Genomic DNA, 26795 nt, shown 5'->3' with positions numbered 1-26795 from the left:
TTTCAGGAACTTGCATTAGTGCCATAAAACAATGATGTATAGTCAAGTGGCCTGGTGATATAACCAGCATCTTGGATGAGAAAAATTAGACAGAGGGCCAACAGCATCTTCATGCACTATTTTTTGTAGCTCTTTTCCTTGAGAAGCTACTTCAGAGGCTACTGTACCTATGTTTCACTCCCTTTTCTCTTGAATAGACATTGGGCCTGCCCAGCAGAGATAACATGAACACCCAGCTACAGCCTGGGGTACAAAGCTTCACAGGTTTCCCCTTGAGAACCATGGTGCCCAAGAATGGCAGCCCCAAGGGCAGGAAGCTGGCAAATGCACAAAAGCCTTGGGGGCCCAAGAGTGGCATTTGCGGATGAAAGTGATAATCTCCCTAGCATATCTCTCTGGCTCAATTAGGTAATGTAAAAAAATTTTTAAATAAAATAGAAATGTGCTAGAATATAACTTAAATTACCTAAATTCCTGACTTACTTATAAGTGTTACTCGGAGGAGTTATGGAGCTTGGAACACATGTGTAAATGCGTGAGGTCAGAACCATCCTCAGTGATTCCGTGAATAGTAAAGAGGATCTGGGCCCCTTTCCAATGCCCTGGACACACCTTCCCCCTGACCTCTTGGTGAGTGGGACCATGGTGACGAAGGCAGGCACACTGGCACAGATTTATTTTACATAGGCTCTTATAGATGTTGTTAAAGCTTCAAAACCGGAAGCCAGATAGATTTTCATTTTGGAGGTAAGTTTTATGAAAAATGTGTTCTCAGTTTATTTCCTGGTACATGGTGAGCTCTCCACTGGGCGGAGGGCTTCAGAGAGGCAGTTTTGGCACGGTGCACACATCTGGCAGTCACCCAAGTTCTTTCACTCCCAGCTGTGCATCTATGGGCGTATCACTTAACCACGATGAGCTTTAGTTGCCTCCTGAGTTTGAACCAGATCAGCAATTCACAGACCTTGGTGTGATGGGAGACAGGGGGGTTTATTTATTTAAAAACGAAGATTCCTGGGCCCCAGATCCAGAGACTGTGACTCAGGAGGTCTAAGGAAGGGTTCAGAAATCTACATCTTTCATGAGCACCCCCCTGTGGACCCCACTTGGAGAAATGCTGGACTAATTGATTTGGAAGATCCCTTCCAGTACTAACATTCTGTGGATTTGTCCTTTCTTGGGCGACCAGTCTTGGGCAGCCTGACAGTCCCTCGATGCCTGCCTACCCTTGGTAATGATGTTATACCAACAGGGAGGGCATGTCTGCGTCTGTGCAGGGCAGCCTAGGGAAGGCGGTAGAGTCGAGTGGGTTGTTGTCTCTTCGCTGGGGGGAAACACTAACATCCTTGTCTCTGACACCCAGGTGACAGGTGGAGTCTGGAATTTCAGCCGAGTTTGCTGTGATGTTTTCGTCACTCTGGATGTCATGATGTGTACAGCCAGCATCCTGAACCTCTGTGCCATCAGCATCGACAGGTAAGGCTGGGCTTCCCTTCCAGACTTAGGAGAGAGGTGGCCTAGGTCAGGTGGCGAGGGAAACCACCTAGGGAAGCTGCTCTTGCTACATTCAAGGCACAGTCTTCGCATCTGAGGGCACTGGGGTCACTGCCATGTACAACTTAACTCTGGGACGTTTTCTTTTCTCCTTTTTTTCTTTTAAGCGATGGTTTGTAGGTGAGAGGAAACTCCTGTGACAGGAGAGAAATAACTATCCTATGAGCTTTCCTTTCCCCCAGAGGATTCTGGTTTTGCTTTTCCACCACCCTTGGGGCTTTTGTGATTCCTAACTTTTTGTGGGGAGAAAGGGTGAGGGGGACAAAGAGGTGAGATGAGCTGACACAGGAGAGACTGTTCCTACTGTTATTGTGTTTTGGTAAAGGGAGGGACATAGAGAGAGCAGGGGCGAAAGACAGAGAGCGGAGAGAAAAGCTCGGGAGCTTGGGAGTACCTGTGAGGGGGGAGAGAAGAGTGGAGAATGGTAATTTTAGAAAATGTGGCTGTGCCCTATTTATTTATTTCCTTCATAGAGTTTAAGAAAAACAAGTAGAGAACAATGTTTTTTAGAATTGCCTTTTGGTTGCTGGAGTGGATTTCTGTGATTTTGACTAGAGCCTTCGTGTGTTCCACCAGAGTAACATCATTCTCTGTCCCTAAGAGTGTACCGCCCCGGCTCTGGGGACCTCTGTTCCTCTCTTCCCCTCTCTTTCAGTTTCCTCTCCTCTTTCCCTTTCCCCTTCCTGAGTCTTAGATCTGCCATGGCTCCCAAGGACATCTCCAGGCCCACTGAGCGCCCTGGGGAAAGGAAGTCGCTTTCGAGCTTATGGCCCCTGTTGCCAGTCAAGAGCCTCCAATCTTCCCTTCTCCGAGTCCCCGTCCACCTCTTCTTTTCCTACAGTCTCTCCCAGGAATATTATCCATCCACTCCATAGCTCCAACAGGTGACCCCCAAAAAAATCCGCCATCTATTGCGAATTTAGCACATCGTGCTAAGGCACGACAAAGCCTTAACTCATTTCCCCTTCACAACAACTCTCAGGTGCTATTACTATCTTCATTTCCAGCTTCTCAGACTAATTAAGGAATTTGCACAAAGTCACGCAGCTGATAAGAAGCAGTGCCAGGATTTGAATTCATGTCTATCTGACTCCAAGTTAACCATCTTAGGCTTTGTGCTAAGCCTCCTCAAATCTCCAGCCTCACCCCTAATTTCTCCCCTGATATCCAGACCACATTACTGCCTGGATATACCACTGGCTCCTACAGGACAAAATGTTAAAAACCAAACCATCAAACCATCACCGCACCAAACCATCTTGACTTGATGATCTCTTACTAACATCATTCTTCTGAAAACTTGGATTTTGTTCGACTCCTTTCTCTTCCTCATCTCCCACATCTAAGCAATCAACGCTTACAGACTCTATTTCTGAAATGCTTTCTAAATGTGACCCATCTTTCCTTTCTTACCTCACCTGCTTATTTTGGGCTCCTATGACCTCCCACCTAGACTTCTGCCACAGCCTCCTAATTGGCCCTTCAACCACTCTCAGAATTATTCCCCCAGAAGTAAAGCCCGAATGTCTATTGCCCTACTCAAAACCCTTCAGTGTCTCCCTGGCCTGTGGAATAAAAACTGAAGTTACTTCACAGCCTAAGATTCAAAGTTTTCCACAATATGGCCTCACGTTACTTTTTCAATCTCATCTCTTTCTGGGTTGCCCTCTAGCCCTCTCATGCTCCAAGGCCGATCACACTGGCCCCCTTTTCCATGAAGCCCTTCCAAATGTCTACAGCTTAATTCAGTCACCCCTGTACTCTCACAGTGCTTCCTCTGTAACCATGTTGTGGCATCTCCAGGCTCCCTTTGCAGGAGTCCTAATGCACATCCTCCTCATGTCCCCAAGTGTGACATTCACGTGACCCACTGCTGTGCCCTCTGTATCAACAGCCCTAAACTTCCTTGCATGTGTGTAATCAAAGAATGGGCATGAAAACCCTATGCTCTAGTGATACTGCAAACCCAACCAGTCAACTCGGTGGTCTTTTGACTTTTATCATTTGCTTGGCTATCACTTGACTTTTATTACTTGATTGGCTAGCCTGAGAAGGAAAATTAAAGAACGTGTCCATAATGCTGAAACTAATACCATTAAAGAATGTGTTAAAAATAAAGGGATACAGTTGCATAACTCTGTAAATATACCCAAAAAATCCACACTGATTTGTATACTTAGATGAATTGTGTGGTATGCAAATTATATCTTGATAAAGCTGTTAAACAGTGAAGGGATAGTTAGTGATTTTATAATATTTTTAGCTCTCTGAGAACAGAATTCCTCCAATAACATCTAAGTCTTTTGTGTGATTTCCGGACATTTAGTACATGTTTTAGTACGTGCTTTCAGAAATATATCATTTACAGAAGTAATAGACTGCATCTGGTTTGCTAGATCATCACCTCCACCACCCCAAACTATTATATCATCCTAGTTCCTCATTACCTGTGAATCTCCCTGCTGTGCCTATTACAGAGCTTTGAACAAGGAATATTAAACCAGGGAATTTCCCTGGCGGTCCAGTGGTTAGGGCTCCACGCTTTCACTGCCGAGGGCACAGGTTCAGTCCCTGGTAAGGGAACTAAGATTCCGCAAGCCACATGGTGCGGCCAAAAAAAAAAAGGGAATATTAACTGAATTCTGAATCCGGTGGTCCCTGCCTGAGGGTAGCCAATGCTTATACCACAAATATGCACCTTCAGAAAGGACATGAGAGAGTAGGATCAGATCAGCCTTGGAGGAGGGAGGGAAGAACTGTATAAAGAGAGCTTCTAGAAGAGGCTCTAGGACAGCCCCCTCCCAGCCTTTCAGTTCCAACCCTACCGTCTACCATCTTGGAAAGTGTGCCTATACAATCCACCCACACACATTCTCACACATGCGGCTGGCAGGTGAGGCTGTGCAGGCTGTGCACTGGAGTGTGGGAACTCAATTCAGCCAAGGGCTTCATTGCCAAGCCTTGAGTAAACCAAGAGAGGGTGCCCTTTACCAGCCAGGAGAGGGTATCTTTTTGTAACTTGCACAAAAGCACCATTTTGCTGGCAGCGGTCATGCTTAACACACGCTTCTACTTGCACCACCTGGTAGACACAACCAACAAGAACAAACCTTGAACTGGCTTCTGTCCCATACAGGGAGAACTCCCAGAATGCATAGCATTCACCTACCTGCAACCTGAGGAACAAGTCCTGCCTTGGACCGCAAAGGTCAAGGATGCACCCCTCTTGGCCTGTAGGTCTATATGAACCAATCCTCACCAAACTTCAAAATGGAGCCTCCTTTCTCTTCTAGGACTGAAAATAGGCCTTGGAAAAGCCGTCTCCATTATCCTTCACAGCAGTTTGCAGTACACAGCATTAAATTCTGTTCATGGGATGCCAAATAGTTGGTCAATTCATTAAAAATGCAGTCATTCATGCAGACCTTTGGTCTTCACACAATGCTAGTCACCCGTCTGACAAACTTGACCAAATGGATTCAGCATTTTTTGGTCATGAAGCCCTGATCTGTAATAACAGGGCGGTAAGAGATAGGAAAGAAAAGGAAATGATAAAAGGGTTTTTGAAAGCAAGTAATGCCATTGTCATTAGATTCGTAGGCATAGCTCTGGATGCTGGGATTAATGCCGCCTTTTCTTTTTTAAAAAGCAGAGTGGGTGAGCACAACCCCCTAACCCGCCCTTGGCTCCTTGCCTCCCAGTAGGGCAGCCCCCTCCCGCCACATCCTGGGTCAGAACTAACTCGGGGAGAGGGCTGAGAAAGTGTCAAAGGAGCAGGACAAGATCCGAGCAAGCGGTGAGAATTCGAGTCCTCTGCAAGGAGCCCAGGAATAATGCAACCAAATTCATTCACCAGGGAGTTCTTTAAGTGGCTCTCAAACGGCACCCATCACACAGGCAAGCCTCCGCGTCTCTGCAGCGAGCACAATAGGTACCAGATGAGTCACAGGCACCTTGGATTTTTAGTTTGCATCTAAATAAGCACTTTATATTTGCAAAGGGCTTTCCAGTCATTTGCAAAAAGCTTTCTCCTTCAACCATTCGGTGCGGGGAGTCCACAGAACTAAAGATTTATTGAGCCCCCTGTCTGACCAAATAAAAGGTGGTGAAAAGCAGCCCTCACAGAGCTCGGGGGCTCATTAAACCCAGGCAGGGAGTTAGACTCAGGTCCTCCTACCCAGCCCAGCCTCCTTCCTCCCCCACTGCCGCTTCCCCGGGACGCACCTTCCTGAGTTCCCCCCCCCCGCCCACACACACACACGTCCCCCACTTGGGGACAGGGCCCCAGGCAGAGGTCGAATTCTGTGAGGATCCTGAAACCTTCAGCAGAGTGACAAGCCCACGAACCCCCGTCACAGAATTGGGAGTCCGAAGGGGCGTTAGAGTTTAACTCATTTGTGCAGAAATGAGTTAAACTAAATGCTCGCACGGGGACCCGTAGCCTCTTAGGTCTGAAACTAGAACCTGAGTCTCCCAACTCCCACACCACCGGTCTGTCTAGCCCCTTCATTGGTGGAGGCGGGGATGGGACACCGAGGGAGGGGCCTCTGGCCATGCCGGCACCCAGTTCTCTAGGCGCTATTTCCTGGGAGTAAACCAGTCACATTTCCTTTGTCTTCAATGCCCTGGCTACCTCTGTGCTAATCCTAACTTGAGTGAATCTAAAGGCAACAGCGGTAGAAATAGCTACCATTTCTTTAGCATGTACTACGTGCCGGGCACCAAGAGCTTGTCATTATCGCTAACTCTCACGACATCCCACCAAGGTAGGTGTATTACCCACACTCTACAGGTAAGGATAAGACTAGACTGTGTGGGTAACCTTGCCCAGATCACACAGCTGGTAGGTACAGGAGAGGGGATTCAGCCAGCCTCTTTCTACTCCAGCTCACTGCCTTTCTCAGAGGCTTAGCCTACTCTGGGCCCCTAGTTCTGGGTCACACTGCCTGGCTGGAAATCCTGGCTCTTTCACCTAATAGCAAGGTGAACTTGAGCAAGTCAGTTAACCTCTCTGGGCCTAGTTCCCTTACCTGTTTAGGGGAGATCAGAGCAAAAGTGTTGTTACAAAGAGTAAATGAGTTAATGTTTGTAAAGGACTTCGAACAGTTGCCTGGCACCTAGAAAGTGCTGTATACTTGTTTGTTTGAGAAATAAATAAATTTAATGTTCCCTGATAATCAGGAATAAGGGGCAGACACCCCTAAACTCACTGATATGAACAATCACAGATCCCTTGGGCTAGCACAATAATAATCACAATAATAATAATACCGTTTTTTGAATGCTTAAGATGGACCGGGCATTGTGCTAAAAAACTTCCCAGAGATCACCTCATTCAATACGCCTAACAGCCCTATCAGGCGGACTCATTATCCCCCTTGTGCGATGAGGCAACTGGGTCTCAAAGAAGTCAAATCTGTGGTGCACGGTCACAAGGTTCAGCGGCAGGCCAAGCGGGATTCAGACGCTAATCAGTCTGTTTCCAAGGTCCATTGACTTACCCACTGAGCACGCTGCCAGCGTTCCGGCAGAAAAGACCCAAAAAGCTAGGAGCTCAAAGGGAGGCGGCTGGCCAGGCAGCGATTGGGCAGCACGCGCAGCGCGCGCTCGCGCTCCGGCCGAAGACCCGGAAGAGCCGGGTGAGCGCATCGGGCCCACGCCCAGCCCTGCCCTGCCCTGGCCTGGCCTGCGGTCGGTCATCTGCGATCGATTCGGGAGGAGATCAGAGGCTGAGCAGTCTGCTTGAGTTGGAATTCAGGGTCCCTGCAGGGCTGCAGGAACCAGGGGGGCCGAGCTTTCCCTCCCCGCCTCCCCACTGGGGGCCTGGAGAGCCCCCAGGTGAGCCGTGAACTTCTCACCACGCCGCGCTGGCTGGGTTCTTGCTGCATTCTGGTGCCCTCCGATGGCCAATGCCGGAACAGCGTCTGTGTTTCAGCTCCGATGGCAAGCTTCCTGGCGTTTTTCACCCTGGAAACAAATTTGGCGGGGGGGTGGGGGTGGGGGTCTCATTTATTCTAAAAGTTTAATCATGTTTTAAAACTAAGAAGAAAAAATATATAAATGTAACAGTGGTAAACGTAGTCTCATCTCTCACTTCTTACCCAAGTTAACAAGAATTTTGACACAGAAATTTTCCCTAATGCAGACTTTCTCCAACTTGTCTAATCTTATAAGATGCACTTGCTTGTTAAAAATACAAACTTCTGGAGTGGAACAAGTATCCAAGGGTGTGGCCTTGGAATATGTGTTTTAACAGGACCCCCAGGAAATTGATAGAATCAAGCTAATTGATGGGGAAACTCAGTTCTGGGTAGCCGCGGTGCTCTCAAAGTACAAACCACCTTTCAGTTCCACGTTTCCTGAGGAAGCCCTTATCCCCATAAGGCCTCACTTGCAGTGCCCTTGGCAGGGAGCAGGGCACCCAGGAGAGACCTGGCCTCGGAGACTGCTGCCACCAGCTGTGGGAACTTGATTTCATCATGTAACCTCTCTACGGCCTTGATTCGTCCTTTATAAAATGGAGCCAGAGCTCCCTACACTTACTGACTCATTGAATTAATGGGAGCCTCCAAGAAGTTGCTGAATATTAAAGCGGATCTAGGAAAGTGTGCAACATTCAATGGTGGGCTTGGAGTCAGCTTGTAATGGCTAGTGGGAACTGACTGGCAAAATTTTAGTTTTTTGAGCCAGTTATTAAACCATTGGTGTAACTTGAAATGGACAATGGTGGGAGTATTTGTACCACAGAAATTGACAAATGGTATAAATTAGGGCTTTTTTTCACCTGCAGAGCCAGTTGTTAGGCATTTAGCAGCACACTACCAAATTATGGAATGGTCGGGTTCTTTTACATCCAAGGTCATTATGTAAATAAAGGCCAACAGCTCTGGACAGGAAGAAGTGTGCCATACCTTTCCTTCCTGACCCTCATCAGCTGTTTGGCCAGGACAGCTGCGGGGCTTCAGGCTCAGCCTCTCCTCCACGGTGCCTCAGGGATCACTGCTAAGGGCCAGGCCCTGGTTGACATATTTGACGTGAAGCCCCAGCTCACTGCCCCAGCAGAGTCGGAAGTCCTGAGAGAGTGAGAAGCCTGGAGGAGTGCCAGGTGCTACTTGCCCTGCTCCTTCATCGCCAAGTTAGGGATTCAAGGGAGGATCTATAGTGTATGTGCATCAGGAGAAGGGAACTGGGTTGTCATGGGCCTTCCTTGAGGTTGGTGGTGGGATCGTAATTTGACCTTATTAGATAAGGACTCTATTTCTCCCTCTTGACAAAGAAGCCACCTCTGTCACATGTTAGGGTGCCAAGGCCAAGTTCTGCAGAGTCTGCCTCCATCTCAGCCCTCAGAGCTGACTCTCAGGCTGCTCTTTGGGGATACACATGTTAACACATGAACTCTAGGGCCAGATGCATATGAGGCAGATGAGTCAGGGGGCTGGCACATATAGAAGGAGCATTGGGGAGCACTACCCCACCCCCTCCAGCCCAGGGTCTGTCCTTCCCTGCCTCAGCCCCAAGCCTTGAGGTGCACAAGAGGAGCTAAGGGGGTTCCTCCTCTGCATCTGGCCTCCAGGTTCCCTCGACACTGACGAGACAATGAAAGATTGAGCATATGTACTATTTACGATTACCAAGACATGGAAGCAACCTAAATGTCCATCAACAGATGAATGAATAAAGAAGATATGGTATATACACACAATGGAATAATATTCAGTCATAAAAAAAGAATGAAATAATGCCATTTGCAGCAACATGGTTGGACCTAGAGATTATCATACTAAGTGAAGTTAGACAGAGAAAGACAAATATCATATAGCACTTATATGTGGAATCCAAAAAAAATGAAACAGATGAACTTACTTACAAAACAGAAACAGACTCACAGACATAGAAAAAAACTTAGGCTTACCAAAGGGGAAAGGTGGGTGGGACAGATAAATTAGGAATTTGGGAGTAACATATACACACTACTATATATAAAATAGATAAACAGCAAGGACCTACTGTATAGCACAGGAACTATACTCAATATTTTGTAATAACCTATATGGGAAAAGAATCTGAAAAAGAATGTATATATAACTGATTCACTTTGCTGTATACCTGAAACTAACACATTGTAAATCAACTATACTTCAATAATTAATAAATAAATAAATAAATAAATAAAAATTGAGCATATGTAGACCCAGCTACATATATTAGATCCCTTGAGCTGGGCTAGGATTAGAATTGTCCTCTTATGAGGAAGGAGGCCCTCAGAGTCCGTGAGGCAATCAGTCAACAGCTTCTTACTACTTGCTTTGTACAAGGACCTATATGGAATACCAAAGCTATAAGATGATTTGAGCCATTAAGTAACTTAAATCCTATGGGGTCTATCTCTCTCCAGCCATGAGGCAAGTTCAATAATGCATGCAGAAGGGCAACGTGATTGATTGGCATAGGAGTGCTATGCATTCAGAGTTAGAGGTCTCTGTAAGATAGAAGGACTGGAAAGGATACTGGAGAGCTGATCTGGGATTAAAGGAGAGAAAAAATGAGCTACCCAGGGAAGGAAAAGGGATAATGGATTGAACAAAGACTGTTGAAGATAACCCATCACTAGGCCAGTATGGCTGCAGTTATATGTAAGTGTCAGGGTCCAACGGGAGGTCAGGTTGGCTGGGCAAGTTGGGGTCATGTTGAGGAAGGCTAAGTATTGACGTTGTATTTGTTTTCTGTTGCTGTGTAACAAATTATCACAAATGTAGTGACTTTATATCCGTTTTTAATCTCACAGGTCAAAAAGTCTGTGCACCATGTGGGTAGGTTCTCTGCTAAGGGTCTCACAAAGCTGAAAACAAGGTGTAGGCTGACTTGTGTTTTCGTCTTCCAAACTTATTCAGGTAGTCAGTAGAATTCAGTTCCTTGCAGTTATAAGATTGAGGTTCCCACTTTCTTGGTGGTTGTCAACCAGGGGCTGTTCTCAGCTCCCATAGGCCTTTTGCTGTTCCTTGCCAAATGATCTTTTCCCAAACATGGCAGTTTGCCCCTTGCAGGCCAGGAGGATAATTTCTCATGCTTTGAATCTCTCTGAATTAAGGAAAGGCTCAGTCCCTTTCAAGGGCTCACCCAATTAGGTCAGGCTCACCCAAGATAATCTCCTTTTTGATTTACTCAGTCTGTTGATTTGTAATCTAATCACAGGATTTCTACTAGTTCTACTAGTTCTACAGTACATAAATCTTGGGGGCCATCTTAGAATTATGCCTGTTTCAGACAGTTTTCATCTGAGTTGGGGGGAACATGGGTTGGGGGGGACATGATGAAATCTATCTGGGGACTTAGCAGTAGGAGACCAGCCAGGAGGCTGTGGCCATCACAGAGAAAAAGTGGTAGAAAAGAAATGCATGGATAATGGGGACGATACCATAATGGGTAAATTTACAGGACCTGCTGTCCTTCTGCCTAAAATGTTCTTCTCCTACCTTCCCTCATGTCTGGCTCCCTCTCACCCCACTCATTTTCCTACCCACTTATGTCATTTGCCCCTTCTTTACATCCTCTGCTATCCCTAAACACATCACCCAGCTTACTTCCTTCGTGATACTCTTCATTTTATATTAGCATTTTTTTCATCCATCTACTCCACTCAACTCCCAGCTCAGTAAGGACAGAGACAATGTCCCATTTGCACATCTCTATATTTCCAGAATAAGACCTGGTATATAGTAAGAACTCAATAAATATTGAATGAATGAAAGGCTAAATGAATGGGTGAGCAAATGATATGGAAGGGCCAAAGAAGAGTCAAAAAGCCTGAGTGTTGGGTGTGGATGTCTGGAAGAAAGGCAGGAAGTGGAAGCAGATTAAGAGGTGTAGGGAAATAGGAAGATCTATTTCAGATAATTTGAGTTTGGGACAACCATGGAGCAATCATGCAGGTAAGTCCAATAAGCAGCTGTAAATGTATGTGTGGATATACCACAGAAAAGACAACAATATCCAACAAGAATAAGAAACTGTGCTTTGACCATGTAAAAGCATGTGCTGTAGAGTGAATGTTTGTGCCCCCCCAAAATTCATATGTTAAAATCCTAACTGCCAATGTGATGGTATAGGAGGTGGGACGTTTGGGTGGTGATTAGGGCTCCACCCTCATGAATGGGATTAGTGCCCTTATAAAAGAGACTCCAGAGAGCTCCCCTGAGCCCTCCCACCGTGTGAGAACACAGCAAGAAGACTGCTGTCTACAAACCAAGAAGTGGGTTTTCACCAGGCACCAAATCTGCCAGCACATTGATGCTGGACTTCCCAACCTCCTGAACTGTGAAATATAAATATTTGTTGTTTAAGTCACCCAGTGTATGGTATTTTTGATATAGCAGCCCAAGCAGACTAAGACAGCATGAAAACCTGATTTTAAAATAAGCCTTCATTGGATATTACTCATCTTTATTTACAAAATCTCTGCTACTTGGAATAGTTGTCACTACGAGGGTTAGAATTAATTTTAGGATACAGGCAGGGCTAAACATCCTCTTTGGGCACAGTTCCATCATTATCTGAAAAACTGTGGGAGAACGTAAAGGCACACAAACCAGCATCTAGAGTCTTGAAGGTTAAGGGTGTGTGAATATAAGGCTGGGATATGCTGGGCCGTCAACCAGCACTGGTAAGAAGCTCTCCGGCAACCCAGTGTTGTTATGCTATGCTTTTTATTCTTTCTCCCTTTCTCTGCTCACCTCCTTCAGTGAGTACTTCATCTATCTTGTCTCAGCCTTTCTGCTATGTTCACTCAAATACCCCTTCCTCTCTAAGTTTCTCCAACCAAATTATTTTTCTCCTGCCACATGTATCAACCTGAGTACTTCTCTAGTAACCTCTTTCAACTTGTCTTTAGGACCTTTCTCATCATGTCTATCCTCTCTCCCCTCCCTTTCACAGGTACACTGCAGTGGTCATGCCAGTTCACTACCAACATGGCACAGGACAGAGCTCCTGTCGGCGCGTGGCCCTCATGATCACGGCTGTCTGGGTGCTGGCCTTTGCCGTGTCTTGCCCTCTCCTCTTTGGCTTCAACACCACAGGTAACAATGACGGCCCCACTTCCAACAGCGGCATGATTCACAGCACATCTGAATGGTTGTGAGTGGTGCTGAGCCCTGAAATGTCTGACCCCTGGTCAATGTAATCAAATGAGGATGCTATAGACTGCAAAGCGTTGGCCTTTATTGATTACAAATAAAATAGAAAGCAAAACCTCTTCAATTAATGGCACAGGAGTACTGTTCTGCCCCAATTAATGAAAAGTCTGCTTACTCCTATTTTGAAAGAAAAGCCATTGTATTCATTTGAAGAAATGTGCCAGTTAAAAAACTATGCTATATGAATAATTCAGGTGAAGTTTGCTAATGAAAAGATGATAATTCGCAATGGATTTACAATGCAAAATAACATACAATGACAGCCCTGGAGTAGGGTATACATTTCTAACTTTTTATTCGATAAAAATCATTTCTGACGTTTGGGAACTAGGATGAATTCCTAAATTACTGGAGGATGTATTTTATATATATATATATTTTTAATTAGTTTATTTATTTATTTTTGGCTGCATTGGGTCTTCATTGCTGCACGCAGGCTTTCTCTAGTTGTGTCGAGCGGGGGCTAGTCTTCGTTGTGGAGCACGGGCTCTAGGCGCGTGAGCTTCAGTAATTGTGGCGCACAGGCTCAGGAGTTGTGGCTCATGGGCTCTAGAGCACAGGCTCAGTAGTTGTGGTGCACGGACATAGTTGCTCCATGGCATGTGGGATCTTCCCGGACCAGGGCTCGAACCTGTGTCCCCTGCATTGGCAGGCGGATTCTTAACCACTGCGTCACCAGGGAAGTCCTATATTTTTTAATATACAAAAATTTTGGCCATGGTGCTGGCACATGGTACATCTTCTATTGGATGGATGGATGGATGGATGGATGGGTGGACGGACATATGGATGAACAATGTGTATATCTGAGATGTCTGGGATTTTAGATATAACACCAATCCAAACTGACACCTCACAGTGCCTTCAGTGTCTGTTCCATGACCATCTTTCAGCCTCAAGAATTTCATGTGTTGAATGGTAACTATTAACACATATAGTATAGTTACAGGTATTGAAAATAAACACTGAGTGTTCACTAAGAGAGAACTGATTGACTCATGTTCTAGTGTTCATCTGGATTTCTTATTTTCTCCATTTAAATTGATTCATTCAATTCCTACTATGTTCCAGGTTCATGAATTGCTAGTATATATGTACAAGTCACATAGCTGTGTGCCTATGTGTATACAGATATATTATATGTAACACATTACATATAAATACAGGCAAATCTTAACTTATATATAGTCTTCAAAGAGTCATTTGCTGGTCAATTATTTAGAAGTCAAAATACATTTAGGAAGACAGAGGCTCTGGAGTCAGAAAAACCTAGATTCAAACTCCAGTTCTGCTGCTTAACAGCTGTGTCTGCTTGAACAAGTTACTTAACTTTTCTAAGTTAAGCTTCCTTGTTGATAAATTTGGGATAACAATATAGCACAGCATAAACTTGAACAAAATCAAATATGTGGACTAGGTCTATGTATTTAGTTAGGAAGTTTTCAATATTTATTTTTATATATGGCCTCCTACAAGTAAGTCCAGCAACTTCATCTCTAAAATTATATGTTAGGTTGAACTCTTTATAATAGATGACATATTACTGCATGTGTCATATGTCTTTACTTATTACTGTTCAGGGTTGTAATCAAACCATGTGTATCTTTATGTGTGATTCAGGGTGAATTTTGACTTTCTATAATTTTCATTGACTCTAGAATCTAAGCCTACATATGTTATAACTCCACTCTACCTCCTTCACAGAGTTCTTTTACAAGTAAGTGAGGATTAAATTGGGATAACATACATAGATGTGCCAAGCACATATCACCTGCTTAAGGTTAGGCTTGTTTCTCTGCTGCATTAGAGGTTAAGTAGCCAAGTTATCCAACAAAGATGTGCCTGGTTAACTCAGCGTGTTCCTAAAATATGATGTTGTTATCGTCTTTGCATTACTCTTTAGCGCTTCCCATTATCACTCACCAATGTCATGTTATAAACACAAACATGCGTGTGCACGCACATGCACCAAGGCAACATTCTCTAACATGACTGTAGAGGCTGACTCTGGTGCTCAAATACCATGTCAATGAGTCTAAATGTGCTTTGGGGGTTAGTCCGATAACTAAGCCACCTTCTATATCCGTGTTTCTATGAGAAAATGCCTTCTAACTTGGAATTTGTAGTATGGGCCACTTCCTACCACTGCTAGACCAAGGCAGTCCTTAACCCGGGCAACAGCAAAGCCCCACCAACTTTTGCTGGGCGGAGTGATTCCTCTTCCTCATTCTTAGAGGCTGGCGGGGGCGGTCTTACTCATGCGCGCGCGCGGGCACACACACACACACAGATACACACACACACAGATACACACACACAGATACACAGACACACAGACACAGACACAGATACACACACACATACACACACACACACACACACACACCCGGTAACACTTAGTCAAAATATGACATTAGACAGAGTTCCCAGTTAAAGTCAACGTATAAAGTGAAGAAGAATGACGACCTAATTGCAGTGTTGTTGCCACCAGTGAGATCATTATTGTTTCAGAAACAAAACTCAGAAAAATCTTTCCAAAAGGATTTTCAAATATAGAATTGAGAAGGCAAAAAAGGCTCATGACTTACCACGTATAGACTCACTTCTTTCTCATCTCTCTCTCTCTTACTTTTAAATGTATTAATTAGACTACAGTAGGCTCTCCATGTATTCATGTATTGTGCTAAAGTGTCAGATCCGTTGTAAAAGCCCAGTAGATACTAGCTAGTGTTATTGTTGTTATTATTATTACGTATTAGAAAATGTTCCTCTGCCTCAAAATTTAACTATGCCCCCTGCTCCAAGGGATATCTAAACAGTGGTAGTCCTGTTGGTGGTCAGAGAGGAGCCTAGTCGTCTCATTCTAGAACATTAGTTCAGGGAATTTGTGAGCAGGACTCAAGGCAGAGAAGCCCCACTGGCCTTCTCTGCCTCAGTCTGACCTTCACAGCAAAGCTTCATTATCTTGATACATGTGGGTTCCTCCAGCACCTCTTACAGCTCTAAGGAATTTCCCAAGTTCATTCAAAAGCCCAATATAAATGACTTCTCTCAGCCATTTTTTTCTACTCCTCCTGTGAGAAGGAGAGGAGAAAAGGGCAAGATACTGCCAACAACACCTGATATTGGCAGTGGCTGGACTTTCATGAGGTGCAACACAAAACAGAACTTTCTGGCAGGGCTCTTCTCTTAAGGAAATGGGCTGCCATGCGGGACTGTGAATTGTCAGAGAAGGTAACGTAGAGGAAAGCTGAACTTCAGGTTCTTCTATCTTGGAATTGCTCTTATTGTCTGAAAAAAGGGTGACATGCATGTCTGGATGCACACATAAAGCAGGATCTTGGGTCACAGAGAGTTCCAAGGCTGTGGGGCCTGGCTGACCCATGTTGGCCCAGCTCCCAGCAGAGACCCAGCAGTCAGGAGCCAAATATCACATCATCCACAGCCCCTGATGGCAGCGGAGGATGGAGTGTTAGTACTAGAGGAAACCTGAAAGATGCCTGATCCTTATATTTTACAGATAAGAAAAATAACTAGTATTTAAATTTCTGTTAAATCAGATAGCTATTGGGTTATTAAAAATTCCAGAATGGATAAGCGATAGCTGGTGACCAGGGTTTAAGAAACTTTCAAGGGCAGAAAAACTTAAAGTTGAGGAAGTCCTACCAACTGACTTAATTTTCCTCTGAAACAAAGAAATGGAGGGGGGCTATTTAGATTTTAGCAATAGAACGCCTCACCTGGCTTTCAGAACCCTGCATCTGGGGGTAGGGGGGCTTGGTTGAGAAGCACAAAGAGAATACTAGGCTCATCTTCGATCAAATTCATTAAGATCTCCTGTCTTTGGAAACAAATTGAGGACAAATCCTTCAATGAGCTAGAAGTTCATGAACCTCTCAACTCAACTTGCTTTTGACTTTGCCATTCACATGACTGTGGGACTCAAGTTCCCAGGCTAGCCCACGAAAGATATTTAGTGTATCACCGAGCACAGCGCCTTGAATACAGCGGGTGCTCTGTAAACTTGTGTTGAATGAGTCAGTGGATGAGTCCTCATCATCATTCTTTCCTCCTTAGCTGTTGAGATTGGTTGGGATAAACATCCCAATCTCAGAGGATGGGGAGTAGCCTCCTGGCCTTCCCTATTACACTCCAGCTAGTGACTGCTGATGTGCTTATGGAAAATGTTCATCTGTACCGTTTGCTCGTTTATTCATCATTCATGTATTCATTCATTCAATAACTGTTATGCTGACAGCACACTACCCTTTCAGTTAAATAATCAAGACAAGGCACCTCATCTCCTGGGGAAGCCTAGCTCCTGGGGGCCTCACTGCCCTCACCACCTCCTCAGGACTCAGCAGAGAGAAGCTTTCAGAATTGCCGTGTGTGGTGTTTCACTCTGCGCTGCCCACAGGACACACACCCAGGCCAGGCCTGGCGGAGGCTGGGGCAGGGCCCCACTCACTGCCCAACCGCCTCCAGCATCACACTGCCTGCTGACAGACCTCATGGGACGCATAACATGGAGAAATTCTGGGAGAGGCTGCAAAACTCTGTCTAAGCACAGGCGGCAGTTTCTTAGGTAGGGAAGGAAGGAAGGGATGACAATGCAGGTTCAGGGATTGTATGCTGATCTTCAAGATCTTCATTGATCAGCGATTTCGAAATAGCTATGTGCTCTCTCTTCACTCTGTTTCTCATACATATGCTTTCAATATTTCAACGATTCAATATTTAAATGCTTTTAATGGAAAAATAAATACTTGCACGTGATAAAACGTAAGGTATAATGAGATATATATACAGACTTCCCTGTACGTCTCCCTTCTACCCTAGATTGCCAGTCCCCCCGTCCCCTCCCTAGAAGTGAACACCCATATTCTTAAAAGATAATGCTCGGGACTTCCCTGGAGATCCAGTGGTGAAGACTCCGAGCTTCCACTGCAGGGCGCACGGGTTCAATCCCTGGTCAGGGAACTAAGATCCCGCACGCCACGCTTGAAGCAAGTGCATACACCCACCCGTGCATGGACACATGTGAGTGTGTGTGTGTGTGTCCATTTTTACACAAATGGAAGCACACTATACCCACTTTGGCTCCTGGCTTTTTAAATGTCGTAGTTAATATATAAAATATAGAGGTCAGCCTCCCAAAACCCAGAGGAGGATAGAGAAGGGTAGATGGTATATCTGCAGAGATGCATGGGGACTATCCAGCACACCAAGGATGGCGACAAGATGAATAGGGGGAAAGTGGCCCTGCCACCCCTCTGACCCCCTCTCACTACAAAACGTGCTGAGGTACCTCCTCATTAGAGGAAGCATTTCAATCATAGTCAGATGCTGACAGCAGGGGAGCTGACTGCAGGGGAGGGGTGATCACTGCCAGCGTGGCTCCTTACAGATTCAGAAAGACCACCAGCTGCCACCCTATCCTTACTCCCAACCCCACTCCCCTAGAAGACCAGAAGATGCCATTTTGGTGACCACTGTTCAGAGTTTTATGAGCCATTTCCTAAAAGATGATGATATAGGCTTTGGTGAGATGACATTAATTTTACCTGAATTTTACCCCCCTACCAAGAGAATCAGAGAATTTGGAGTAGCTCATAAAGATTCTGGTGGCAGTGCTGTCATTAAAATGCCTAACTGAGCACTGAATACATTCTTTCTTGTTTGTTTTGTTTTAATTCTTAGCTGTTGCTCCCTTCTCTCCCCCACAAATATTGTTCCCTATAAGTCTCTCTCCAAATTTTCATTCCAAGTGATACCTTCCCTTTCAAGTTCAAAAAGCTCAGAGGAAGTATATAATAAATAATAGTAAAGAATAAATAATAATAATAGTTACCATTTAGTCTCACAACCACTACATGAGACAGTATTTTTGTCCTTCATTTACAGACCATGAAACTGAGGCTTGGCATAGTTAAGTAACATGCCCAAGGTCACACAGTTAGTAAATGGAGACCTGGGTCTCCCACTTCAGGCTGTCTGGCCTCCACCTACCTCTGAGACCAAGAAGCAGAATGAGGGGCCCATGTGGCCACGGCCCTCTCCCCACCAGCTCACATCTGAGGCTGCATCTTCCGAGGCCAGAGTTTGGGTTGGAGAATGCCCATCCCTTTACTAAGATTGGCTGGATGTGCCAACACCTGTTGCTGACAGGATGAAGTGCAAATTTGTCGTGCCCAATAGTAGAGGGAGGTGGAGAGTCAAAATCATAGAAAGAACATTGGTTTTGGGGTCAAAATGACTGGAGGAACACATCCAGACTGTGTGATGTTAGGCCACTTACTGAATAGCTCTGAGCCTGAGTCTGCTCATCTGAGAGTAGAGACGGTAATGGCACCTGCCTACATCATGTTGCCACATTTATTAGGTAAGATAATGTGTCTAAAGCCCTTGGAATCACCTGGAAGATATTAGTTTCCTTCCACTTTCTTTTTCAAGACGGGGCAAGTTGTAGCCCTTACTCTGGCTACTGGAGAGATCTCAACATCTGCTAGTGAAGAAGACAAAGCTGCAGGGCCCCCTAAGGAGGAAGGGCAGGAGCGTTTCAGGACATAAAACAAGGATAAGGATGTGCCTCGATTCACATTGCCCATGATGACAGTAGGTTTACTGGCCCTTTTCCCATCTCAACCCTGAGCAGTACTGGGATTCGCCGAAAAACAGACTTGCCTGTAGTCAGCCACCACCTGCCCGACAACTCGAATTCAAAATCGGGGACCTGGCATTCTCAGCAAAGAAGCCGTCCGCCTTTCTTTCATTGCATTCAACAATCCTCTGATGCCTCCACACAGGCAGGCCCTTTTCTGGGGGCCGCATCCCTCCTGGGAGCCTCTGCTCTGTTGCTCTGTGACACCCCCTGACCCCAGCCTCCCAGACCGCGTTCCTCTGTGACGCTTAGCGCGGCATACGGAAGGGATCGTCTGTCTGTCTAGACTGGGAGCTCCTTCAAGGGAGGACACCGTGTCTTATTCATCTTTGCAGCCCCAGTGTAGAGCAGTGTCTGGCATGTGATCATCAGTAAATTTTCTTTGTAGTGAACTGTGCGCGACATCGAGATGAATTAGACCTCCTAATCTCAGCGAGCGGACGACGTATGTGTCTGAGATGGCACCCTCATGAGTTAACAATCAGGCCATGTGTGCTAACTGCACAGTAAAGGGCTGTGGGGCACAAAGGAAGTAAGAGTCGCCCCTGACTGAGAAAATCAAGCAAGGAAGCCTCCACGGAGGAGGCAGCACATAGACCGGGACATGATGAGGGGGTAGGTGGGACTGGCCAGTGCTTCTTGAAGCTCCACTGTGGATTCGATGGTGGAGACACCACACATGATGTGAGGCCATATTTTGTGCTCCCTACCGAGGTCCCATACTTGGCCAACTACTTTGCTCTCTCCCCTTCTCTCACTCACAGGAGACCCCAGCATCTGCTCCATCTCCAACCCTGACTTTGTCCTCTACTCTTCAGTGGTGTCCTTCTACCTGCCCTTTGGAGTGACTGTCCTCGTCTATGCCAGGATCTATGTGGTGTTGAGACAGAGGAGACGGAAACGGATCCTCACTCGACAGAACAGTCAGTGCATCAGCGTCAGGCCCGGCTTCCCCCAACAGGTAAGCACCCTGGAGGGGCAGAAGGAAGACAACACCCAGCCCCGTGGCCTCCAGCCTTGTGTCCAGCAGTGCATGCTTTTGCCTGTTATGCCACATCGGGGACACACATCTGATACCCACCTTTTAATCTGCAGATATTGGCTAGGCTTTAAAAGTAGGAAATCCAACCTCAAAAGTGCATTGATAGTCTTCCCTAGAGCACACTTGACTTAGCAAGATGATAGGATAGTTTCCGGGCTTGTTCTGCTCCCTTTCAAAGTGTTTCATTGCCCCTAAATGGCCAGCTGTTCAGATGTCACACAGGTATGAAGTTTTAGCGTGGCAGCTTTACCATTCACCGATGCCGGGTTTCCAGGAATGACTTTTTGGCCAGATCATGACATTAGGAATCACTGGGGGTCCATTGAAACTTCTTGTCCTTTCTCGATCTGCCTCTGTGTTGAGGCACTAACCAGCCGAGGGAATGGGAGATGCTGGTGACACATTTTATTAGGTCTTCCAAGGCTCTGAAAAGGAAGGTCACTGAAATCTTCTGATTGCTTGGGCTGTAAATTCTGCTCATTCCAGTGCCTGGCACATGCTTCAAGGTGTACTTGAAGCATGAATGGATGAATACCAGTCCCTTGCAATCTGCTAGGGAAGAGACAGCAAGAATATTATACGGCCTCTGCCTTCATGTAGCTTAGAATCTTAGACAAGCAAATAAAACACACCTCCACCCAAAATTAATGAGCAGCCCAACACTGACTGGGACATTTGCCAAATGTGAGATGAAGACAACTAAGCATCTAAATATTAAATGCTGGAGAGGTTATGAGAAGATAAAGGTCAATATGCTCCGGAAAGGGCTCCATAGAGTCAGAATTGAGTTTGATGTTGAAGGCAGGTGCACATTGGATGTCTAGATCAACCTATAATGACTTGAATGAGAATCAGAGCCTCTAACTCAAAGTCCCAAGACTTGCGTAGAGCAAAAATATTGGCCCCTGTGAAATAGGAGGTCAGGACCCAAGACGGAGGATATGAACACACTGTATTCAAAGCATTGTCACCTATATGGCCCAACTATATAGAGCTTAACCCACAACTGTTTCTCCTTCAACCCACCCTAGTCTTCCTGGCTACGGTTGCACCCTATGTGACAGTTTTTCAATAAGGGCCAGATTTCCATCAGATGCCATGGGGAAAATGGTGAGTAAGCCATGCCTTTGACTGTAGGAAAAGAATAAGAGACCCTTTCTCAAGACATTGGCTTGACTTAATTCCGCTTCCACCCCAAAATCAAATTTAGTGCCAACCTCACACTTGCATCTGTAATAAATAACAGATCTGAGATTCTGCCTGATTTGAGCTTCAGAATAGGCATTATCAAATAATATTCCAAAAGCATATGACTGTTGGGCTAGATCCCAATGACCAGAGCCAATGACTCTTGGATGTGTTGTGAAGATACCATCCAGAACAACCTGCATTAGAGGAAACAGGGCATCGCTGAAACAGACATGGGCAGATCCAAGAAAAGCCGAAAAGGGAGACTAATGGGAAACTTTCAAGTGCCTTATTTGCCATTAAATATGGGGAAAACCGAGACAATTTCATAGTCACCCTGATTCTTATCCTTCCAATTCAAACCAGCCCTGCCGCACTAAGAAAGCCAAGTGCTGCATGGAGCCTGAGGTGTTAGATAAAAGACCAGTATTCCTCTCCCTGAGCTCCACAGCCAAGTAAATATTAGGAATGAAGCTTCAAAAACCCATAATGATGAATGTCTAAGCCTTGTCTAACCTCCGTATAGTTAATTAACCACTTTTACACAGGCCGGATGTAGCTGTTACAGACTCTTGCTGTAAATGATTTTTTTTATAGATAAGAGATTTAAAGTCCGAGAAGGCTCCAAGGCCAAAAGAAGGAAAAGCGGTGACTACAGAGGAGAGATTGAAGAGTCAAGAAGCTGGCATTGCCTGGAGTGTGGAGAATTAGGTTCTGTCCTGCCATCTGGGAGTGGAGGGCTCTGCCAGCCAGATCCAAAGCTATCCAATGTTTCTTCATGTCAGTCATGGAGGTGGTGATAAAAGTGTGCAGAGAGAGCTGAAAAATACACTCATCAATATAGAATCTTGGAAGAATCACTTTCCTTCTACATGACTGAATTTCCAAATCTGTGAAATGGAGACAAGCTGTACTAGATCAGTGTTCTCAAATCTGAGATTTCATAAATTTTTTTTTTTTTTGACTGTGCTGGGTCTTCGTTGCTGTGTGGGCTTTCTCTAGCTGCAGCGAGCAGGGCCTACTCTTCACTGTGGTGCATGGGCTTCTCATTGCAGTGGCTTCTCTTGTTGCAGAGCATGGGCTCTCGACGCGCGGGCTTCAGTCATTGCAGCACGCAGGCTCCGTAGTTGCGGCACGCGGGTCCTAGAGCGCAGGCTCCGTAGTTGTGACACATGGGCTTAGTTGCTCCGCGGCAAGTAGGATCTTCCCGGACCAGGGATCAAACCCATGTCCCCTGCATTGGCAGGTGGATTCTTAAGCACTGCGCCACCAGGGAAGTCCCAAATCTGAGATTTCATAAACATTCTCAAAAATTTGTCCCTAGTCCTTTAGTTTCAGAAATAATGCATGTTTTAGAAGATCACTAGATGCCAGCTCAATGATAAAATATAATCTTGGTTACAAATGGTCATTCAGATAAAACACAGTATACTTACATTAATTATTAGAAAATTCCATCAAAATGAGAACCAAATTTTTTAAAAAATATGTTATGATAGAATTCCTACAAACACCTCTGTGGAGCACAGTTTTTAAAACACTAAATAATCTTGAAGCCCACTTACATTCATTCATTCATTCATTTATTCAACAATGCTTCTAAGTTTGTACAGTGTACCAGCCCTGTGTGTCTAGAAAACTATGATTCCTTGAACTAAGAAGAGACTAGTGAATGTTCTTGGTTGTTGACACTGACTAACTTATGTAAAAAAGGAATTTACTGGAAGGATATCAAGTAGCTCAGACTCAATGAGAAGGCTGAAGAACAGCTTCAGAAGACGCTGTTCATGCCTAAGGAAGAATCTGGTTCAAATACCTAGGACACTGGACATTGACCGTCACCACTGCTAGATGAATTCTGAAGTCTCCCTGCTTCATGAGCTCTAATTCAAGGTTGTAGGTGTGAATCTCCAATTGGCTGGGCTTGGTTCAGGTACCAGAGTTCTAGCTGCCCAGTGGGGAGGTCGGAGAGAGTGAATATCTGGCTTTTATGGCTTTGGTAAGGGAGCCGGGGAGTCCTGCCTTCTACTCAAGATTGACACAGCATCTGATTTTTCAAACATGGAAAGAAGTTCAGACGTTGGCACACACACGTCCTCCCAAAATACCAGAAACTTTCATGTATCTTCAGTTTTCTACTCTCAGAGTCTGCTCATCTCAAACTTGTTTCTTTTCATTTCTTTTCTGTTTTACAAATGAGGCTCAGAGACATTTAATTAACTTGGCCAGGATGCATCAACTAAGTAGGAAGCTGAGATGAAAATCCTGGGTTTTTTAAACTTTTTATTATAGAAAATTTCAAAACTAAAAAAGTAGAAAGACAAATATAACTAAGCCTTCAGTAGTCATCAGCCAGCTCCAGCAATTATCAACTCATGGCCCCGTCTTCTTTCAACTACACTCCCACCTACATTCACACACACCCACTGGATTGTTATGAAGCAAATCTCAAACATAACAACATTTCAGTCAAAAATATTTCTCTAAGGCTCTCTAAAGGATATGGGCTCTTTTATAAAACATGTAACCACAATACAACATCATACTAAAAAATTTAATAATAATTCCCTACTATCATTAAATATCCAGTCAATGTTCAAATTTCCCCAATTGTCTTACAGATTTTTTATAGTTGGTTTATTTGAATCAAAATTCAAATAAGACCCATACCTGGTAAATGGTGGTGGTGTTGTCACTGCAATTTATTTGTTGAAGAAACTGAGTCATTTGTCTTATCGTTTCCCACTTTCCAGATTTTTCTGCTTACATCTCAATGGTGCCATTTAACATTTTCCTCTGTATATCCAGGTCATTCTACCTTAAAAAGGCCAGGCTATAATTCTATGCTACCCTCCTCAAGGGATTATTGTGATTCTCAGATGTTCTTTATGTGGTAGGTGCTTTTGAGTTGTAAAGGCAGAAGCAGATTTTGTTTACCTTAACTTCCCATGAGCCCACCACTCTCAGATGCACCCTCTGTAGGTTTCACACAATGATGGCTTCATCTTCCTTCATTGCATTCTGTTTCCCTTTCAGGAACATTCAGAAGATAAACAATATCCCCAGAAATGTCAGGACCCTCTCTTGTTACACCTACAGCCCCTCTCCCCTGGTCAGACACACATGGAGCTGAAGCGCTACTACAGCATCTGCCAAGATACTGCCTTGGGAAGACCAGGCTTCCAAGAAGGGGAAGGAGAGTTGAAAAGGGAGGGGAGGACTCGGAACTCCCTCAGCCCCACCATGGCACCTAAGCTCAGCTTAGAGGTTCGAAAACTCAGTAATGGCAGGCTGTCGACATCCCTGAAGCTGGGCCCCCTGCAACCTCGGGGAGTGCCGCTGCGGGAGAAGAAGGCAACCCAGATGCTGGTCATGGTGCTTGGTGAGTCAGGTTAAGTTGGGATGGGTTGGATTACGTTGGGTTAGGTTGAGTTCAGTGGAGCTGGTGGAGGATACTAAGGTAACCATATTTAACAGAAATTGGAAATCCAACGACTGTAATATTTATAAATGTTTATAATGTAAATGAAAAGAGTTTGTGAATAAATCTTAACTCTGGTGGAAGTTCAAAACACCTAGACTGAAATTTATGAAACCGAACAAGTCACATAATTGAGCTGTGTTTCGTGTCTATCACTTGGAATTATAATGGATAAATCAAATAATAAGTAAGATAATGATTCATTAAAAGCATCTGGCACATACTGGATATTTCCTACCTGCTTACCTATTTTAAAATATTAAGTGAAAAATGTGAGGATGCAAAAAGACTACTGTCATATGGTGTTATAACATCTAGATTATTTTAAATACAGAGAAAAAAAGACTGAAAATTAATTCACTCAGATGTCAAAAGTGATTGATTGTCTTTGTGTGGTGGGTGATTATTTCACTTCTTTCTACTTTTGCATATTTACCCAGTTTTCCATAGTGTATAAAATCAGGGCTGGTTTTTATAGTAGAAAAATATAAATTTATTTAAATGAAGAAATTAAAAATTGATAAGTCACGGTACCATAGAGAGTTAGTGAAGGTGAACATATCCTGTTCACTGTCACAGACAAGCCCCAAACTACTCATGTCTTAGGGACTTCTCATATCCAGGGAACCTCTATGTTAATCCCCTCAACAACCTTAACTATATGAATTGCATCTTTAAGGTCTTTTTTCCTATCAGTGCCTAGGAACATGTCTTGCATGAATAGACATAAAATAAATATTTGAATTGAATTGAGAAGTAGAAAAGACTAGCAAAGGACTATCTAAAGATCAAACCAGAGAACTGATTTAGGAGCAAAGGCTTGGGATGAATCAAAGATGTTAGCATCTAGTTTTCTCACCTAAAAAAAAAAAAAGTGACTAATCACACCTGCTTCATAGGGTTGGTGTAAAAATTAAAAGGGTATGTGAAACTTCCAGCATAGCAGCTGCCGTAAAGTAGACAACTGTGACTCATTTCCATGTTACAACAAAGGGAGTAAACAAACCCCTGACCCAGTTTTTCTCTTCCTTTGCAACCTAGGGACCTTCATTGTCTGCTGGCTGCCCTTCTTCTTGACCCACATTCTCAATGCCCACTGCCAAGCATGCCACGTGTCCCCAGAGCTCTACAGTGCCACCACGTGGCTGGGCTACGTGAACAGCGCCCTGAACCCTGTGATCTATACCACCTTCAACATCGAGTTCCGAAAAGCCTTCCTCAAGATCCTGTCTTGCTAAAGGAGGAGAGAAGACTCCCTGTGCCCACCTTTAGCTGCCAGGCCACCGGGCCACTGGCCAGGACCTGCTCAAAATGACAGTGCGATGTCTGCTGGCATGTGGCAGGAAGAAGATTCCTGAAGGCAAGATGTCCCTGAGTAGCAGGTGTAACCAACTGCTTCCTCCAGAACAGACAGTTCTACCTCCCCAGCTAAACTCTGACTTCACTCTGGCAACCTTCAAGTCGTTCGGGGGCCCCCAAGTGATAAGCAGTAATTCGGCGAGAAGCTGATAGAACATGACTCCACACACAAACACAATTTTCATCAGAGGCATGATTCATTATAGCGAAGGAAAAATGAACAGATCTCATAATTCTCAACTTGCCAAGGGTCCTTGAAATCTCAGCCAGTAAACTGTCTTGCAGACAGCCAGTCTCACTTCCTTCAAACTTCTAATT

At 44.8% G+C, this 26795-nt stretch overlaps 1 protein-coding gene across 2 annotated transcripts in view; it reads left to right on the top strand.

Moving 5' to 3' along the window:
• The window catches only part of DRD3 (dopamine receptor D3), a 36075-nt gene extending 9719 nt beyond the window's left edge, over positions 1 to 26356 (top strand). Inside the window, exons 2-7 of one of the 2 annotated variants that reach the window (XM_061193106.1) lie at positions 1364 to 1476; positions 12487 to 12629; positions 20172 to 20368; positions 24737 to 24872; positions 24972 to 25019; positions 26160 to 26356. In XM_061193106.1, coding sequence (XP_061049089.1) covers positions 1364 to 1476; positions 12487 to 12629; positions 20172 to 20368; positions 24737 to 24872; positions 24972 to 25019; positions 26160 to 26356 — 834 coding nt within the window. Of the gene's footprint in view, positions 1 to 1363; positions 1477 to 12486; positions 12630 to 20171; positions 20369 to 24736; positions 25020 to 26159 lie in introns of both variants that reach the window. The other variant, XM_061193105.1, reaches the window with a different exon arrangement.
• The last annotated feature ends 439 nt before the right edge of the window (positions 26357 to 26795 follow it).

This window comes from Eubalaena glacialis, chromosome 6 (genome assembly GCF_028564815.1).
Source record: "Eubalaena glacialis isolate mEubGla1 chromosome 6, mEubGla1.1.hap2.+ XY, whole genome shotgun sequence".
Classification (NCBI taxonomy): domain Eukaryota; kingdom Metazoa; phylum Chordata; class Mammalia; order Artiodactyla; family Balaenidae; genus Eubalaena; species Eubalaena glacialis.
This window is presented reverse-complemented; position numbering and strand designations above follow the sequence as displayed.